The sequence below is a fragment of the Leptopilina heterotoma genome, unplaced genomic scaffold (genome assembly GCF_015476425.1).
Source record: "Leptopilina heterotoma isolate Lh14 unplaced genomic scaffold, ASM1547642v1 Lhet_214, whole genome shotgun sequence".
Taxonomy (NCBI): Eukaryota; Metazoa; Arthropoda; class Insecta; order Hymenoptera; family Figitidae; genus Leptopilina; species Leptopilina heterotoma.
Genome location: NW_025110932.1, coordinates 510,547 through 531,335, shown reverse-complemented (window position 1 = coordinate 531,335; position 20,789 = coordinate 510,547). Strand labels below are relative to the sequence as shown.

At 30.7% G+C, this 20,789-nt stretch overlaps 2 protein-coding genes across 2 annotated transcripts in view; both read right to left on the bottom strand.

Moving 5' to 3' along the window:
- Positions 1-56: 56 nt before the first annotated feature.
- LOC122501755 (trypsin-like) overlaps positions 57-20,789 on the bottom strand; it is a 162,490-nt gene continuing 141,757 nt past the window's right edge. The window contains exon 4 of the mRNA XM_043611474.1: positions 57-2,037. Coding sequence (XP_043467409.1) covers positions 1,232-2,002 — 771 coding nt within the window. The 5' untranslated portion in view covers positions 2,003-2,037 and the 3' untranslated portion in view covers positions 57-1,231. The remainder of the gene's footprint in view (positions 2,038-20,789) is intronic.
- On the bottom strand, positions 2,136-14,351 carry LOC122501794 (trypsin-3-like). The gene is made up of 2 exons (XM_043611543.1): positions 14,186-14,351; positions 2,136-3,099 (listed from the first exon to the last, which is right to left on the bottom strand). Exons 1-2 carry the CDS (start codon positions 14,349-14,351, stop codon positions 2,306-2,308), a joined length of 960 nt encoding a protein of 319 aa, XP_043467478.1. The 3' UTR covers positions 2,136-2,305.

The following is a 20,789-nucleotide window of genomic DNA, read 5'->3' as shown; positions in this document are numbered from 1 at the left end:
TGAGAGATTTAGAAGAACATTAATGTCCTTCTCCTCTCAAGAAGTCAGCATCTTTTTAATGATTTTATAAAAGGATTTCAGAACATACAAACAAATTTCATGCTATGATTACAATACAATTATTATTTGTTACTGTGATTGTAAAATTTATCCAGGTAGTGATTTTTAATCATCCATTTTACAGAATGAGAAGCAGAAAAGTGTGCGTCTAAGTTCTAATACATTTGCATAAAAAGTAGGGTTGGGAGCTTCAGGGATCTTGTACAAAAATTAATTAGACTTAAAGAGTAAATTTGAAGTTGAAATGAATTTGTATTTGTCATCGAAAATAACCATTTCCTTGGAGATAAGCGAATGTTGTAAAAACGAAATGTAGAATAATAAGAACAAAATAATAGTACATCAGAAGAGTATAAACTTTTGTACAAGGGACAATTGTACTTGAAAAAAATAAAACCGACTATTACAAGTATATAGTCGAACGGGCCACTGGAGAGAGTGAAGTTATTAGCCGCTTTTGCTGCTTTTATGAATTAACACACTGAACGAGTGCTTTAAAGCGCTCTTACAACGCGCGGTACCAGTGTGAGCTGTTATATTTTTCTTTGGGCTTTTAATTAGTCTGGTCATTAATTAAACACAACTCTACTTCGAGGGCTCCGCTCAGCTCACGGACAGGTCTCTTTTCTCTCCTTCTCGCCTTTTTCCGTTGTCGACTCAGCTTTGCTACACTTGAGGAATTTTAATTTTGCCGACGTGTAAACACGCGAGCGTCAATTTATTTCACCGCGGGGAACGTTTTAAAGGGTTTTTCACTATTGGTTCGTTCCATCTCGATTTGAAAACTATGGAAAAATTTTTACTCTCACTGGTCCTTATAACTGCTAGGTGCTTATAACTGTGTCTATTTTTTCCGAACTCTAACAAAGTTTTAAAAATAGTATTATGAAATTAATTTATCCCAAATTATTTATTAAGTCGAGTTAGAATATTCTTAACGTACGTTCGTTATAGAAATTGACTTATCAAGAAAATGAACAATTGTCGTGTCAAGCGTCCATAACAAACGGTCGTAAAAGAAAATTATTACCCCAGGAGCATTATCAAATTACGAATTCGTAACAATTATCTCATCACTAATTAAATATGAATAAGTCCGAAATTTTTGATTAAAAAGATTCTTAGTAGCAACGAAAGTTTATGTATTCGCTAATGTATGATACAATCTTTTTTATATGCCCGCATTTTCTCGTATCCAATCACGATAAAAAGCAACATTAGTGTATACTCCGGGAAGATATGGACGAGCGCATCCAATACCCCAGGAAGTTATTCCCGCGAGTTTACCATTAAGTTGGAAAGGTCCACCAGAATCACCCTGGCATGCGTCGATACCACCTTTTAAAAATCCAGCACAAATTTGCTCTCGTGGAATGCGATAACCCAAATTCTTTTCACATTTATAACGCGGAACAATTGGTACATTTGCCTTTTGGAGAAAATTCGGTAAAACTGAACTTGTCTCTTTCAAGCTTCCCCATCCTGAAATGAGACCCATTGAACCTGTTTTTAACTCCCGTTCGTCACTATTTAAAGGAATTGGCATTCGTCTTCTACTGATGTGTGAAAACTCCGGTTTTACTCTAATAAGCGCAATGTCGTTTAAAAGAGCAAAAGGTTCCATCGTTTTGCTATCAAAATTCTTATGCAAAATTACAAACACAACATTGTGCTGATAACCATATTTTCTTAATTCCTCAATACCACTGTGAATTCGCACATGATTAACGACAATGTAATCAGGAAAACAGTGAGCAGCTGATAAGGCCCATTGTCGATGGATAATGCTTGCCCCACAAAAATGACTTCCATAAATTCTCACTGACAATTGATAAGGAACATCGGAGATTTTCGCTCTCATTCCGCCGACAATTTTTCCAAGTTTATCAGCATCGGAATTTGTTGTGATTGCATTAATTGTGTATGCGATAAATTGTTCCATTAACTTTAATATGCACGTCCATTCGATTGGATTGGCTGCAAGAGAAATGCAAAATAAAAATATTAAAAGAAAATGTAAAAATAAAAATTAGGTAGAAAAGTTGAAGTATTTAAAGATATGAATGAAATACAAATGAAAATAAAATATGAATCCAAGTTAGAATAAGAGTTAGATAAAGCTTTAGGTAAGTAGAAACTTGCACTCGGCAAAAAGTGAACCAGGACCACATAAATCGAATTCTTTATTAATTGTTATCAAAATTTTTTGAAGAATCAAAAACTTTCTACATTATTCAAATTGTATTCAAACTCCAGTAATTCCTCGTATCCACCGGCGATAAAAAGTAACTTCAGAATAAACACCAGGATATCCTGGTCTTCCACAACCCACACCCCATGAAACAACTCCGGCTAGTTTTCTGTTAATAACCAAAGGTCCACCGGAATCACCCGAACAAGAATCTATATTTCCCTTTGGATATCCAGCACATATCTGTCCACGAGGGAGATTAGGATACGATTGAAGACATTCCCGACGCGATATAATTGGAACCCTCGCTACATGAAGATTGAGAGCATAATTTTGCTTTGTCTCCGAAATATGTCCCCAACCACTAATTACACCCACTGCTCCAATTGATACCGTTTGATTTTCATTCAACATTTCAATTCGTTTAACAAAATGTGAATACAAAAATGGTTGTTCGAGATGAACGAGTGCAATATCATTAACGGGTGTTCCATCACTTTTAGCATGATAATTATTGTGAATTATAATTTCTTCTATCCTATGTACTCTTCCAAAGTAAGTCGCCTTACTTGTACCGCTACGGATCCTTATTGCTTGAATGGGAAACATGTCAGGAAAGCAATGAGCTGCAGATAGGGCCCAATTTGATGTAATGATGTTTGCACCACAAATGTGCCTGTCATACAATTCTACAGATAGTTGATAAGGGACTTGTGATATTCTAGTCACAGCACCACCAACAATTCGAGTTTGAATTTCTTCTTTCGTTTTGGAAGTGGGAAAATAATTTGACGTTGGTTTTCTGTCTAAATGTAGACGAAATATGCCCATCAGACAAAATTTATCCCCTGTAAAACAAATACAGTTTCCAAAACATTTCAAAGAAACTCCATTTTTCATTTTCAGAATCAGAATATTCTTTAGGGTCAGGGAAGAATTGAAAATTTTGTCTGCAAATCAGGGAAAAGTCAAGAAAATTCTGTAAGTTTTTTATTTTAATAATATTTTAACATTTGTTTTATGATTATATATATATATAATAATAAGTATTAATAATAACAATAATAAGTTTTGTTGCAATTTTTTTTAAAATGCGCATTTGATTCAATTTTTGCAAATAAATTGCAACAAAGCAAACTTTTTATCAAAAGCTCCTTATTTTATTATTTTCCTCCAATGTTTTATTTTTGTTTACATAAGTGGGATAAAATTACAAGTGAAATTGAAATTTGTCAAAATGGCAATCAAATCAAAATATTAGGGTATACGTCACGGTGTTCGTAGATTTTTCAACATAATGGATAGAGAAGCGAAATTACAACCATCCATCATTCGCAAAAAAAACTTATTACACAATTTTTTTGTGATATGCATAAAATATAATTTAAAATACGAAACAAGGTACTAGAGGGAAAATTTTGTTATTAAATGTAATTGTTAAATAAAAAAAGAATATTAGTAGCATTTTAAATTCATTAAATAGATAATTACGGAGGTTAATATTAAAACCAAGATCATAAAAAATAATAGTAAATGCTTTTATGAGATGCATATTTCTGGTAATTATCGTGTAGAACAAAGCGCCAGTGCAGTGAAAATGTTCGTTTAACTATCAGGAATAAAAATTATGCAAAGACTCACCATTTATAAAGACAACAACGGCAAGTATAATAAGTAGTTTGATATTCATCTTCTAAAAAATATTGAGCCAATTTAAGAAAAATGCTTTATTTCTTCTTTTTTCTCCACTGACGAAAAAAAATCCAACTAATTATGATTGAAAGTCGATTTATCGAAGGCTTTTACTCTAACTAAGCGATCAGTCACTTTTATTAAAGCAGCATTCTAGGTACTAAAGATTATTAAAGATTAAAATTCACACTGGTAAGTTTGCAATTGTGGATTTTTGTATTTAAAAGAAGACAATGAATTTAAAAATTATTATTCTTGATTAAAATTATCCATCTTGTGAATTTTTTCTTTTCTTCTGCATTGTTATTAATTGGGTCCAATTTCTTCCCCAAACTGATTGTACGGTATCTGATTTTGAAGATGGGAAAAAGGCTATTTTTGAAAAATGTTCGAAGGAAGAAGAGTTCTTTCAGTCGTCAGACAGGCGTACACTTGAGTATGCTGAGAGGGAGGTGTATCATTTTCCAAGGGACCGACGAAACGACCGCGTGGTTCTATCCCAAAAGTCATTCGCAGAAGCACACCCTCTCTTGAACCAACCCAGTGTGAAAAATGTATAGCAACCGAAATAACCAACGTGAGTAACGGAGATCGGTACGTTTTTAGCTTCGCTTCGCACCCTCACGGAAAGTCGTGAATTTCACCAACCCTGCAAATTACTTTCTCTTCTTGTGGTTGAGAAAAAAAACTGAGTGAAATAGTCTCTAATGTTTTACATAAAAGACTCTCGATAGCTGACGTTGACTTAATTCCTTGCGGGCAATTTTTAAGCCAATTCTTCAAATGATAAAAAAATGAATTTTTTGGAAAAAAACTAAGAAGGAAGGAGTAAAGTAATGTTTTAGGTTCGTCCTTCCAGGAATGTTAGAGCAAAACTACAATTAGCTGAGTAATAAAACTTGAGCTTACAGCGGAAGCTTTGAGCTTGAATCGACGTCTTTGGCACACCGTTGAGAAATTCTTTTTGCCTTTTGAGGTTTACGCGAATCTCGAAAAAGAGAAAAAATGGCAGCGCTGAGGGCTTTATGCTGTACCGAGTTTCGAAGTACCTAGAAGTTTTGCCCCCAAGTAAGAGAGTCAGTCGGGTGCACTTAGGCGAAGGTGGGTACACTTATCCCTTGGAGTGTCTGCGGTTCGTTCGAAGCTGAAATTGCAGTTTTAATGGAAACGTGTGCCGGACTTTTCAGATGAAAAAAAGGAACGAAAAGAAGAATGGATTGATTAATATGCCTTATTAACATTCACCACTCGCTTATTCAAATTTTGCAAGAAAGTAAACGATGAATAATTTTGATTACCAAGCGAAAAGATCGCTGGGGTTTGGTGGAAATTTCTTATATATGAAAAGTAACTATTCTTTGCTTTAATGTTGAGAAGAAAAAGTGTTAATTAACTAACGAGAAATGAAATTTATTTAGTGATATTACTGTATATTATAGGTAAGTTATGCACCATTAACATTTATATTATGGGATTTTATTTTTGTTATTGAACCATCCATCAAGGAGAGAGACAGACGAAAGGGAAGGAGCCAATGAGGAAATTTCTTCGACTCGATCCAAATTGGGAAGAACCTCAGTGATGTTCTTTCCCTTTACTATATTGCGGGTGTAGGTAGGAAAGGCAAGTTGATTTGCGGGTTTCAGAGGGTGCGACTATAAACCAAGAAAACGCTCCCCTAGCTAACTTGGAGCACGTGAGGTATTAAATTACCGGTGTGTTCGACGAGACTATAATTTAAAGGCACCCTATCCAAAGATATTTTGGCTATCTTTCACTTCGAAGTGTGATTTTTCTACTTTAGTTCCGACATTTAAACTTTCCCTTCCGCAAATAAGACATCGATACTTGATGCATAAAACAAGTTTAAGAGGGTTTGAAAACTTCAATTTTAGCTCGCCCTCTTTTCACTAAACGGACAGTTCCCTCTCTGATGACCTCTTCAGTTACTCAAGAAATTTCTTTCGGGCAAACAATTCGAAAAATCAAATTTCTATAGTACAACACTGAATCTAAAACAGTTTAGTAATCAGCCTAAAACTTGAGGAATTAATCTAAATCCAAATTCAATAATCAAATAACATTAAATAATTCAAGGCTCGAACTAGGTCCGTAAATCCCGTAAAAGTTCGTAACTTTGCTTGAAGTCCGTAAAAATCTGTTTTTTTAAAGTTCCGCAAAGTCCGTAAAATTTCATTCAAAAAGAATGGAAAGTTCGTGAATTGTAAGATATAATATGAAGAACATTAGAGAAATTACAAATGATTGCAGAAATTCAATTATAAAATTCTTTGCAGAAATTCAATTATGTTCAACAATTTTTAAAAATTCTCGTCAAAATTTCAATTATCTTTAGAAATCATTAAATTATTCTCTGAAATTCAATTATTTTCAAAAATTTTAATAAAATACTTGGCAAAATTTCAATTATTTTCAAAGATATTTCTTAATTCAATGATTTTAAATATCTACTATTTTAATAAAATTTTCCAAAAGAATTCAATTATTTAAAAAAAATTAAATTAAATTCTACACAAACTTTTCATTATTTTCTAAAAACATTAAAAAAAAACATAAAAAAAACATTATTTGAAACATTATTTTCTAAAAAATTTCACAGGAATTTCATTATTTACAAATTTTTTTTATAAATTTCTTCGCAATCATTGAATTATTTATTCACAAATAATAAAATTTTTATATGGATTCAATTATTTTTAACACAATTTTAAACGAATTCCTCGAAAAAATTCTTAAAAATTTTATTAAAATTCGTCAAAAGAATTCAGTTATTTAAAAATTTGTTGATAACATTCTTTATTATAAGAATTCAATTTTAAGAAACATGTAATTATTCAATAAATTATTTAATTTTTGTATTTAAATATATGTATTCTAGTAGAATTCTCTCATAATCATTGATTTAAAAATAGATTTCAGTTAAAATTTTATATTATTATTGAATATTAAGATTAGAGTGTAAATTTTTAGAAATAATTGAATTTTGAAAAGGTTTCAGATTAAAATCTTTGAAAATTGGAATTTTTCATAATTTTAGTCAACAATTCTGTCGACAATTAATTTTTTTTAAGAAACGTTAATTGCGCATTTTTTTTGAAATTATTTACAGCTTTCATAATCTAATATATTTAATTAAAGAATTGACAAATAATTGAAATTGTGTAAAATTGAATTGTTTTCAAAAGTTATTAAAAATAATTAATTTATAAAAGATGTTTAGTTAAAAACGCAAAAAAAAAAATTTCAATTTTGGAAAAGTTACAAATTATAGCAGAAATTCAATTATTTACAAGAGTAATAATATTCTTCGCAAAAATTAAATATTGTTCAAAAGTAATAAAATTCTTTTTAGGGATTAAATTATTTTCACAAATAATAAAACTCATCGCAGAATTTCAATTATTTTTAATACAGTTTTAATCAAATTCCTCAAAAAATGTAATTATTCTTAAACTTTTTTTTTTAAATTCGTTGATAGAATTCAATTATTTGAAAATTTATTGATAACGATTCTTTATGGAACTAGTTTTCTTCAAAAAGTTTTACTATTTAATTTAGAAAAATATAAAATTATGTCTGACTAAATATTGTTTTTCTACTGTTACGTCAAAACTGAAACCTTTTTAAATATACCTAACATTCCTCGTTTTAAATTAGTTTCAGAAATTGAATCTAATTTGGGATGAGGATAAGTCAATGAGCCTACTAAATGTTATGAGAGAATATTTATTTAAAACCCAACCAAGAAAGAAAAGAATTGACAATAGTACAAAAATACAATGAGTATAAAAATCTTACTTTTGGAATAACGATTATTGCAGGTGTTGAAAACTGGTGATTGTTATCTCGATTTCCGATCTGAAGTGGTTATGAGAAGTAGACACAAAGGAGCCTGTGGTTGGTGTCCTTAATGGTTGTATATTAGCCTTGTTGTTTACACTAATGGGATTTAGTGTATTGTATTCTTGGGGATTTTTCTCTTCTTCCAGACTGTCGCCTCCAAAGCAAATCTCGATGTTTAGAAATTAGAAATACTGTTTCAATATTTGATTTTGAAACGTGAAAACAATTTAGTTCTTCTTGGGTTATCACTTATTGCTCGTAGTTAAACAAGTGAATTTATTAATTGTTGTACCGAACTTGGTCTCATAAATATACTTAAGTTGACTTCGATGTGTTATGGTTGATGTTCAGAAAAATACTCTCTGCTCTATCGAAGATGCTACCCCTTTTTATATCAAATTTCTAATGCAAGGTGGTTCACGAATATTACACGTGCCGAAAAGCTACACGTGCAGGTAGGTGCAGCGATACCACACCGGACTAATATCAATAGGGTTTTCTTCATTCGCCATGTATTTGGATAGGTCTCACCGGACTTGATTCTGGTATGTGTCGTTTCTCTCTCTTTCGTAGTGCATTCTTCTTTCCTTATGTGTGGTCTAGTTTGCAGAAGGTTGTCAAATTGATGCGTAATCGTTATTCCTTTTACATTATTTGAAATATAACTTCTGTTTCTTGGATTTGTTATAACTTATAAATTTGTTGTAATTACATAAATATAATAAGATATACCATATTAATAGAAAATGTACTGAATATAATGCAATGATATATGACATACACATACATACACATACACATGTAAATATTATAAGAATTATATAAGTATATCAGGAATATTAATAAGAATATACGTAAGTAATTCAAGAATATTAATAAGAATATACATAGGTAAATAAAGAATATAATTAAGAAACTACATAGTTGAATCAAGAATATTAATAAGTTACGGACGTAACACTACTTATTTTGGAAAAATACAAAAAATAGGAAATGAGGTCTGACTAAAATTTGCTTTTACTACTTAATTTAGAAAAATATTAATAATAGAATATAATGTCTGACCAAAACATCTATTTACTACTTATTTAATTATTTTAGAAAAATACGATAAATAGAAAATGATGTCTGACTAAAATTTATTTTTACTACTTAATTTGGAAAAATACGAAAAATAGGACATAATGGCTGACTAAAACATGTCTTTACTACTTTTTTTTGAAAAATATGAAAAATAGGATATGGCTTTTTTAAAAACTATAAAAAGTAATTGTTTTAAAGAAGAATGTTTGTTAAAAATTCTACAAAATAATAATTGAATAAGTGAAATGATGAAAATAATTTTGAAGGAGTTGCGATAATAATATTCGTATAATTTAAAATAATGATTTTATCACTCGGTAATTGGAATTTTTGGTAAAATTGAATATTTTAAACAAATGAATTTGAAAATTTTCAAAGAACTTTTTCGAAGATTATTAAAAATAATCGATTTAAAGAAGAATTTTAGTTAAAAATTCTTGACAATAATAATTTAATTGATAATGATTTTATCACTCGGCCAGCTTTATAATTATTATAAAACATGAAGAAATGGATCACGAAAAAATTTAATTTTTAGTAAAATGTTCTCTTATTTGACTCGGACTGGTTATATTTTTATCAGTAATTGGTCTGTAATTTTGTCTAATTAATTAAATTGAATAATGTTGTTTCCAATTGCGTCCGTGACATATAAATATTGAAAGAAATGAAGATTGAGATATTTGAAACTTTATGCGAATACAAGTCACTCGCCTTGTCATTGAGCTAGAGGGCATTATGTATTGTGGAAGCTACTATTGTTTGTATTGTTTCTCCTCCTTGAAAATTCATAGCCCGGAACCATGACCTCGATCCAGTTTCTCTGTAAATACACATGTATTTATACTAGAAGAGGAGAATTTGTATTCTTGTAGATTGTCATCCACTTGAATTATCATCTACGATCCTTTTGCTGCCACAAATTCACCGATAAAGACCTGACACAAACAAATTCGATTTATTTCATGTTCTCTAGGGTATCATTCTATTTATGCTATTTCGCCAAAATCGATTTGTTTACATTGTTTCAACTCAGAATGCAGACTTTCACATATTTTCCATGGTATATATTTGCAGAAAAATGTTTTAAACATTTTTTTTTTTTTTGTAAAAACTTCAATTCACAGTTGAAGAAAATTAAATTTAGAATTAAGACGTAGATTAACTATCTTGAGAATCAAATTGTAAAAATAATTGTATTTTGACAGAGGGGCTACTAAAAAGAAATTATTGCTCAATGAAGAGTAAATATCGTAATGCAAAGTAGGAAAGAATTCTCTTTCCGAATTGCAATGAATCAGCAAGTTTTCTCTCCGTTGACCGTATCAAGGTGCCTTGGCCATAAAATGCGTTCAACGATTCGTACCAATGTTTACTTTTAGAGATTCGCTTCTACTTTAGAGTTTATATAGCTAAATTTTCCAGGAATATAAGTCATCCAAGTCAGAAAGACTAAGAAAACTTTTTATGAAGTCATCTAAAGGTGGATTAGCAAAGTTGATAGAAAAATGTCCTCTGCAATATAACTTTTTCTTACCAGCAATTTTTTTCATCTTCTTTAAAGAAAATCATTTTATCTTCTTTAAAAAAAATTATTCTATTTCATTTGAAAAAAAAATAATTTTTTTTCGTACATTTGTTTCAAGTCCGTAAAAGTCAGGTTTTTGTAAATAATAAAATTCTTATTTAAAATTCAATTATTTTCGTAAATAATAAAACATAATGCTAAATTTCAATTATTTTTAATAAAATTTTAATGGAATTACCCAAAAAGTGTAATTATTCTTAAAACTTTTATTAAAGTTCGTCAAAAGAATTTAATTATTTAAAAATTTATTGATAAAATTCTTTATGAGATTTTAATTTGGAGAAACATTCAATTATTCAATAAATTATTTATTTTTGTATTTAATTGATTGTAAAATATAGAAATAAATAAAAAATTGAATTCTCGTAGAATTCTCTAATAAAAATTTTTATTTAAATATGCATTTTAGTTCAAATTTTTGATGATAATTGAATATTAAACTCTCTAAATTTGAATTAGTAAAAACGGTTTCCAATTTGAATTAGTGACTGACAATTTTAAGAAATATTCAATTATTCTATAAATTATTTATTTTTGTATTTAAATAATTTAATTCTCTTAGAATTTTCTAATAAAAATTGATTAAAAAATTAATTTCAGTTAAGATTTTAAATAATAATTAAATACTAAAAGCCACATAGCGTAAATTTTTAAAAATAGTAAAAATTTGAAATTAATTTTTTTGAAAAAGTTTATTTTTTTATATTATTCGATGTTTTTATTTTCTAATATATATTTAATTGAACCTAATTCGCGAATAATTGAAACTTCATAAAATTGAATATTGTAAACAAATGAATTTGAAAATTCTCAATGAACTTTTTTGAAAATTATAATTGATGTAAAGAAGAATTTAAAGTCCGTATTTTTAAATACTTTTTAAAGTAAGTTTTTTTTTACGAGCCCTACTGTATAGTAATATTATGAAATATTAATTTAGATATTAGTAAATTTAAGACTTGATAAAGATGGACAAATTACCTAATCAGATAATGTGTAAATTAGATAGAACTGAGGGTTTCTGGCAAGTTTATAAACTCAATGCAGAAATATGTCCTAAGGGTGTGACTTACGAATGTGTTTCTGGAATTATCTATTTGAAGTTTAACGATTAGGGCAGAAATGTATTTTGGCAAGAAGGGAGCTATTTAGGATCATGTAATCATTAGCTAACTTTCCTGAAATTAGAACAGGCACGAATTTCTTCAAAATATTGTTTTTAGTTCATTTTTTTAGAAAAAGAATTGTTATTACCAAAATAATTCTGAGACTAATATTTATGTTTTCTACTCTTTATGATTATCTCCAAAAGCAGAATTACTTATTATGTTTATGAAACTTTTTCACTTTTATGGAAATCAATTTTCGTTCTTTTTTCGGAACGAAAACATTAATGTATATATTCACTTTGAAATATCAGAAACTCCCAACTAGCAACATTCCTTTTCACCGGGTTTAGAATTCTGACCACAGGCATTGAATTTCTGAAGAGGTGATGTCAGGAAAGGTAAGATAGAATGACGAAGAGAGGGATATGATCGTCTTGAAGGACCACTTTGGGGATAAGGACACGTCTCTGATGAACTGGGTCTTTTGTAATTCTGTCTTGACATAGTAGTATCTTCCAAACATCTACCTTGAAATAGTTGTGAATTCTAAGCAGAGCTTTGATATTTGAATGGCAAGGGTTTCTTGCAAACACAGTTTCAAACCTCAAAATTGATCTCTCGTATCCAGTCATGATAGAAAATTTTTCCCTTTACAAAGTTTATTCCAATGAAAACAATGAAAATTTCTTTCAGAATTCAATCATAAGAAATGATTCTTTCTGAAAAAAATTGCTAATGAGATATTTAAAATATAAAAAAGTGACCTGCCTATTTTCACCTTGATTTGAGGCACGTCATTTTGCTCTCTATTCTTTTCTTACAGCAGCACCTGTTGAGGACAGCCGCACAACCATTTCCGCAACTATAGAATTTTTCCCCATTATTTTTTGTTCCCTCGTCGACATTGTCTTTCACAAGCAGAGCAAACTTATTATTCCTATTTTCCAGTGAATTATTTTTCGTAACCCTGCAACTCTGATTTTTATAATGAATCTTCTTTTTTTTCTTCATTCGTGTCTTCTCTTTCACATTTTTTAGACAATATCCTAAAAGATTCTTGAGCAAGGAAAAATTCTTTTTATACACCTCGAGAGTAATTCAGCAGTCATTTTATCAGAATAATCACGCAATTTTTTTAAAAAATTTACTTTTCATAAAAGAAAATTGTGTTCGTTTTGCATATTTACAAGGTGCATAATTTTCTTTGGGTTGATTTTTTCAAAAGTCTTTCTAATGAGATGAAAGATTTTTGTCAACATTGAATAATGAATTATCTATTATGATGGTGTGCAATTTCTGGTGAGAACTGTACAGCGTCGACGAGAATTATTATAACAAACTAAAATTTGCTTATCAATTTTTTTTGGAATGGGATTTGCGTGGAAAGTATAGGAAAATCTTGTTGGCTCTTTTCAAACAAGAAGTACGGAAAACAGTTTGCCATTCTGTCGCAAAATGAAACTTTCTTTCTCGAGTTAAGTTTATTCCAGTAGGAAACTTTCTTTTCTTAATTCCCAGCACCAATACTTCTCTTCTACATTATCATATGATTTTCATTTTCAACTTTCTTGTCGGGAAAATTTCATTTTTCTATTTTCTCTATTTTCTCTTGTTCGACAGTTTGTCATTTGCATTATTGACTTGGGCATTTAAGTTTAATTTGCGGACATTAATTTTAATGAACTCTGATTTATAATTTGTGCCACTATGTTCTGATCAAATTTGGAATTTAAAATTTTTGTTTTCCTCTTTCTTGAATGACACGAGAATGAGTTGGATTTCTGGGGAAAAATACTTGAACCGAGAAATGGTTTTTGGAAGACGACCTCTGTTTATCTCCTCCTGTTGTTATTATTATGTTGCACATCCCCGTCTTCAGTGTAGTATAACTATTTGTTTTCAGAATCCTTGGAATCTGTTTGCTTTTAAGGTATTCTTTTGCAAGGCACGTTCTTCCGATCACACATATTGCAAGACATTCTTTCGTTGAGATAGAGGCTTTGATTTTATCAATAATCTTCCTCTTTTGTCTGAGACTATAACCGAGATTCAATTTAATAAATGGCTCCCCTTTATAAGAAAACATAAGTATGGAAATAGAATTGCGAAATATTGATGCTACAGGCAATAAGCAATGATCATAAGCCAATGTAATTGAGTAAAAAAATGAAATACAATTTACATTTTCTTTTCAAAATTGTTTTTGAATTCCGTTTACGAAGTGATCGCAAATATCTATTGCAATTACTTTTTGTCCATCCCCTCCCTGTTGTCTGCCATCTCAGTGAATGTGGAGTATAAAAAATATTGCAAACCATTTCTGAGATTTCTCAGAAACCCGACCAGAATTGCAAACAGTTTCTGTTTCAAAATAAACTACTCCTTAAATCCATTTTGAATCAATAAAGTCGTGATGTAATTCTAGAAGGATACTTGGGTACTTCTACAAGTTATTTTTTATCTTTGAATTATTTTTTATGCCAAATTTCTTTCTATCAGACCTAGGAACATCAAAGTAAAATTCACAATCATCTTTTACATTTTGTGTTGAACCGCAATTTTCCTCTTTTTGAAAAGTTAAAGTCGAATATTTCTGACTTTCCTTCAAAGTCAGGAGAGATATGGGTTTTGGAATGGTGGAGGAACTCTTTTCCGAGTCATATTCGTTTGACTGTGTATACGTATCTAATGGTCCATGACCCCAAAATCCAACATCTGAACCAGAAGCAATTGTGGCTGATCTCTCTGGAACTAGTACTACCATAATCCTTAATACTTACACCAAGTTTCTAGCAAAGTTTCAAGCACAGAGCCCATAAGATATAGAGGAGAATACTTTTTGTTCCCGTGATGTGCTGAAAATTTATTTTTCCTACCAACTCCTCGAAAGAATTTATACTCTTTCTTCAAATTTTTGTTTTAGGAAAATTCGTTTAAATTATTTTTCAGTTTTTTACTGAAATTTAAATACTTTTTACGAAAACTCGTGCTATTTTTATATTTTCTTTAAAAAATATGTAATTTTCAAGTGACATTAAAATTGATGACCATTTTAAAAGTATTAATAAAAACCCTCAAATTGTCTTGAAAAGATAAACCATCTGAAGATAAATATTATTGCGAGACAGTGTACCAAAAATTTAAAAATAAAAGATGAAAATCCCAGAGCTCGAACCAGTGATAGTATTTAAAAATACGGACTTTACGGACCAAAAATGAAAAATTACGAACCATTTACTGACAAAAGAATAACCGCAGTTCGAGTCAAATAAGAGAATATTATTACTGCTACTCCTTCAAAATTATTTTCATCATTTCAATTATTCAATTATTATTTTCTAGAATTTTTAACTAAAATTCTTCTTTAAATCAATTACTTTTTATAGTTTTTAAAAAAGTCATATCCTATTTTTCGTATTTTTCAAAAAAAAGTAGTAAAAAGTAGTAAAAACATGTTTTGGTCAGACGTTATATAATATTTTTTGTATTTTTCTAAATTAAGTAGTATAAACATGTTTTAGTCAGACATTATATCCTATTTTCCGAATTTTTCAAAATAAGTAGTAAAGACATGTTTTGGTCAGACACGTTATATCCTATTATTAATGTTTTTTTAAACTAAGTAGTAAAAGTAAATTTTAGTCAGACTTCATTTGCTATTTTTCGTATTTTTATTTTTTCTAAATTAAGTAGTAAAAATAAATTTAAACAGAAAAAGATTTTAATTTGAAACCTTTAGAAAATTCAATTATTCCTAAAGATTGCAATTATTTGTAATTTCTCCAAAATTCAATTATTATCTAAAACTTTAACTGAAATTAATTTTTATATTAATTTTTATTACAAAATTCTACTAGAATTCAATTATTTAAATACAGAAATTAATCATTTTTATTGAATAATTGAATGTTTCTTAAAATTCAATTCCCATAAAGAATCGTTATCAACAAATTTTCAAATAATTGAATTCTATCAACGAATTTTAATAAAACTTTTAAGAATAATTACATTTTTTAAGGATTTCGATTAAAATTGTATTAAAAATAATTGAAATTCTGCGATGAGTTTTATTATGTGTGAAAATAATTGCATCCCTGAGAAGAATTTTATTATTTACGAAAATAATTGAATTTTGAGCAATGTTAAACTGTGAAGTGCAGTGTAAATATAAATTCAGACATAGCTTCGTAAATTTCAATTTGCACAATAAAATATTTTTCATTCACAACAATTTTTTTGGGGAATTCGCGACCCCATATGACATAAAGTTAAAAATATTCTGTAGGTTCGGTTTTTGATTTTGACTTGATGAATATTTACGAACCGATATTTTGTGATAATTTATTGTATGGATTTTTGGTTTAGAAAGTTTATCTCTTATCGTGAATTATAAAATCGGGATTTTGTCTCATACCCTGTGGAGCACTATCCGTGATGCTGTGATTGTGTCTGAAAAAGCCTCTATGGAAGCTTACTTGGTTCTAATGTTACCGTGCCGCTTGCTTTACGAAAGCACACTAAAAGCAAAGCGTGTGTGTATTAATATTTCTCCAGCAATATGTTCCATAATAATGGAATATCCGATAAAATCGCTTGAGATGCATGAATGATCAAAGATCACGCGTGCAGTGAAAGCGATTAACACCCAATTAAATTTCTATTTCATCAACTATATAATAATGAACGGATTACAAACACTTCAATTCTGAACAATTTTACGTTATTAACAGCAAAAACTTGGTATTAAAATTTAAATGAAAGTAAACAAACTTCTATAAAGACATGACCCACTTTTAAGGTGAATTTCTTTTTAAAATTTTCATTTCTATTTTGACAGTTCTCCTTTAATTTTTTAACGAAGTCATATATGTTTTTCAGTCTAGTGGATTTAAATTTAAAGATTTTTGAAATGCGTCAAGTGGCTGTTCTAAATGTGTACAGTTGTTGCAAATTAGAAAAAGAAATAAATTAGTAAGCAAACTTAAATACTCTTGGCGAAGCGTTTATTACAGGCGTCCTCTAATTAAAGCATCTAATGCGCTGGGAGAGAGCTTGTTGAAAAATTTACATCGACTTTGCAAATGTCGACGAACAAGCGCGTTGAATATTTCATTTTAATAAAGAGACCGAACGAAGTTCAGTTTGCGGTGTTCATAACTCTAGTGTACGGGGTTATTGCGTAAACGTCTTTCTGAAGGTTACATTTCCGTAACAGTGCATTTCACTGTTGTTGCACTTTTTCTCTCTCTCTCTTTCTCTCCCTAATTCCTATTTTCATCTCGTATCCCATCATCCAGAAATGGACCTGAAAATTACCCGCGGATAACAAAAATTGATGACATAAAGTCGGCCATGCAAAAAGGGGTTGTCAACCCTAACGAGTCGTTAGTTCAAATTAGGTTGCAAATATAAAAAAAAATTTTCGTGAAACCGCCGCGAGAAAGTAGAATTATTGACGTCAAATTCAAGCTAATTTGAATATTAAAAAAAAAGAGTTCGAAAATAATACTCTAATGAATTTTAAAGTTAATTTAGGAAACACTAATGATCTTCTTTGACAAATTCTGTTAATACTAAACTTTTCCTCACAATAGTAAATCACAAACCATCTACATGTATGTGCTTTTCTTTCTTGCCAGGAAATAAATCAATTCATATTTTTCGGTTTCAAAATAAAAGACCCAAAAATACAATTTTCCCTCTAGGCATGGATAGCTCTTTTCATTTTTTCTTTGTAAAGTCCAGATTAATTCCGTTTTTACGTCAAAAAAAATTTCTTTTTTTTTTGTCGAAAGAAAAATTAATTAAAAAGAGTATGTCACAATTTGAAAGCGCGAAAATCGACAAACATGCTTCTCTTTTTGGTTTCTACTTCAAAGGAACCATTTTCTGGTGTCATTTTATAGGACATAAAAGTAGAAAGTGCAGGTGTGTATATTACAGCTAGAGAGAGTGATATAATACTCGCCACTTAGAAAGGGTTGTGTTGTGTGTGACCAGACATAGGGGTGTCTGATGTCTCAAGAGCCCCACTCTAGGATGCATCACATACCTACGTTCCTTTACTTTTTTCTCCCTACGACACATGAATACTTTTAAAAATACACGTGCTCAATAACGCCTTGGAATAATATACCAACAATTATAATTCTCTGTAGAAAAAGAAAATTTTCAAGTTACCTAATTAAATTAATTAAAATCCGAAACAAAATACAAAGTGTTCAATGGTATAATCAAGCAGACAACATTTTCTCATTGACATCAACAGCCCATCAATAGAAGAGTTACTGGACGTCTAGGACAGGACTTTAAATAGGCTGTCATTTTACGAGCATTGCTAGACACATTGGGTCTAAACTTAGGTGCCAACTCTCGTTAAAGGAATCCTGGATCGTGCTCGATATTTAGATCAGATTGGATGCTACAATGCGACAAGAACTTTCCTACAACCAGCATTAGGAATGCTAATTTCACTGATTCGGAAGTATTAAACACTAGAGTAAACTTTATAGCATTTAAAATCTTTGCTTAAAAGTATTGTAAACAAATAGATATGCGAATTGGCGAATTGTTACCTAAAACAATACCATGGAATTTCTCGACGTGGGGAAATTAATTGCAGAGTTTTTTGATATATTAAATAATTCTGATTTTTTTCTTGACTATTTCTTTGATCTAATGAAATTTTCTACCTTAAACCGAGTCATATAAGCGAAATCATTCTCACTTTACACAATCCGCCAGGGCGATGAAAAATTACCAACCCCCTTATACTGTACATGTCACAAATCGTTAAAAAATATTTCTTCGATCCAGAAATGTGTAAGAGATATTAGAGGGGTGTTGAATGTCTGGGATGAAAGGCCCTATATGCTGATAGGAGTACCTTTACAAAGTAAAAATATCTGCGAATTTACACATATTATAGGTGGGTCTCGTGTGTGGAAGGTGGAATACTATTTTATGTTTCGCTCCCTGGAAAAAGAGGGGTTGTACTCTCGTTTCCCTTCTGTAATATACAGTACAGTGGTGTATCCAACCCCTCGTTTGGAAGGTTAGGCCGTCTCATGGGGTGTGAATGTACCTACTATATTGTGTAAGAGGCAAAGGAATGCCAGGAATGTCAGAAAATTTAAGCCTCGACGGCATCTATCACTCCACGTGACAGCCGTCTCGCCTCCTGTCACGCGAAAATGTTCCCTCGTTACATTTTACAATGATAGCGATAGCATATCCCCCGGTAATATCGAGCATAAAAAAATTCCCACTTCTTTTATGCCAGAGATGTAATTATTTTTTCTATACACGAGAGGTCAGATCTTAAAATTCGTAATGACGATACCTGACCATCATGCGAAAATGAAACAAAACAGTTTTTTTTAAGTAGCCTTATTCTAACTATTCGTTTAAAGTATAAAACCGAGTTTCACCATTGTTTATCTCTAGTTGGATTAAAGCAAAAATTATTTAAGGTAAACAAATACGTTAGTTGCAGCTTTTCCTCCAAAGGAATGTGTGCATGGAGAACAATGAAGCTAATGAGGACGAAAAAAGAAATAAATAAATATAACAAAGGAAGCGGTAAAACGAGATGAAGTAGAAAAAAGTTTTCTAGCCGAATGACGGTGGGTAGTCGTGAAGGGAGGAGTGCAATTATGCGAGCGTGTATTATAGGTAAAATGTGCAATTTTCGCGTAGGGTAATATCCACCGCAATTGGAGTAATACATCGGGATAGAAATGAGGGAGAAGAGTATATAGTTTGGTAAGCTGCAGACAGGATGGAGAGATAGATAATCAAGGCCAGACACAGGAGGTGAACCGAGAATGTTAACCAATCAATCGTGCAGAGCTTCAACATCGAACATAGGAGAGGGATCGCGGGTACTCGACGGGAGGCTGAAGGGGGGCTTGCAATTACCTAGACCCGATCTGGCCGCACAGTCCCTCGAGCGTAATCACTAACACGTGCTACTATTAGGCCTGCACGTGATCGATGCATTGCTCTAATAAAAAACTATTCTGCTCTCTAAGCGTTCCAGATTTCGTATATTCTAATATAGTCCTCTGCATATATTTCACACCTTCCTGAATCTGGCCACCCAAAAAAATAATTTTACATAACAATGCAAATGCATTGTCCGATTGTCTATTGTCGATTTTTGATACCTTTAATGGGTAATAATGAAACAAATTTACACTTTAATAAGGTACCCCTAAGAATAAGCTGATCAAGCTAAGAGTGCGTCGGCGCAATGTCACGAAAAACTGATATCGAGAGCCCGGACGTTGCAGAAAGTAACAAAAATCAGTAGCTTTTTAATTCGTAATACGAGTAATACAGTTTTTTTGCGTTAACAATTATTTCGTTCCTATGAGCATTTATTCAATTTTAAATCTCATGGGAAAAAAAGAAAAATGGTGAATGCATTTTTTTTAAAGAGACGTTTAGAGGTTTATAAAGGTCGTTTAAAGAGAAAAAATAGATTGCTATCCGGTGGTTATGGTGTAACCTATTTCACGAGCTCCTTCTTTCACCTGTTTTCTGCTGCCGAGATGATAAATGAAATTCTTTGAAATATAATACGGAGCGTGGCGCCACAGTATTTATCATAGAGGTCGCTCTTGTGGTGGGCGCCTACGTATTGCCGCACAGTTTTCTTGTCTCGAGTTCCTGACTAAGGAGAAGCTATTGCTTGGATTATACAAAGGTATTACAGCAACGAGGTCATTGCACACGTTGTCTGGAAATTTATGTCGATGTCCCATTCGCTTGTGCAGTCCAACATTCGCGATATCTTTCAATGTATGACTCACATTATTTTTTTAAGAATAGCTTCTTCTAGGTTCACTTTTTTTTGTATCTCATTGTCCATTATTCAAGACTGTAGGTGGAAAATTCTTTCGATTTATTTTACAATGTCACTTGAAAGTGTTTTTAAATTTCTGTTATTACTTTCCAAAGGAAAAGAAGAAAATGTATTGTTTTAGTATCATTTTTTTCAAACATTTGGAAATGTTCGCTAATATTGCAAAAATTTAAGTCGTGCTTGAAGCATCATCTGTCTATATTTATGTTACCGTCAAAAATGTTGCTTCAGTTCAAAATGAACAAAGCAGGAGTTTCTTAGTACTTTTTGTGTTTCACATTATATTCTCTGATACTGAACGAACTATTTGTTTCGGTTGAGAGTTGTTTACAT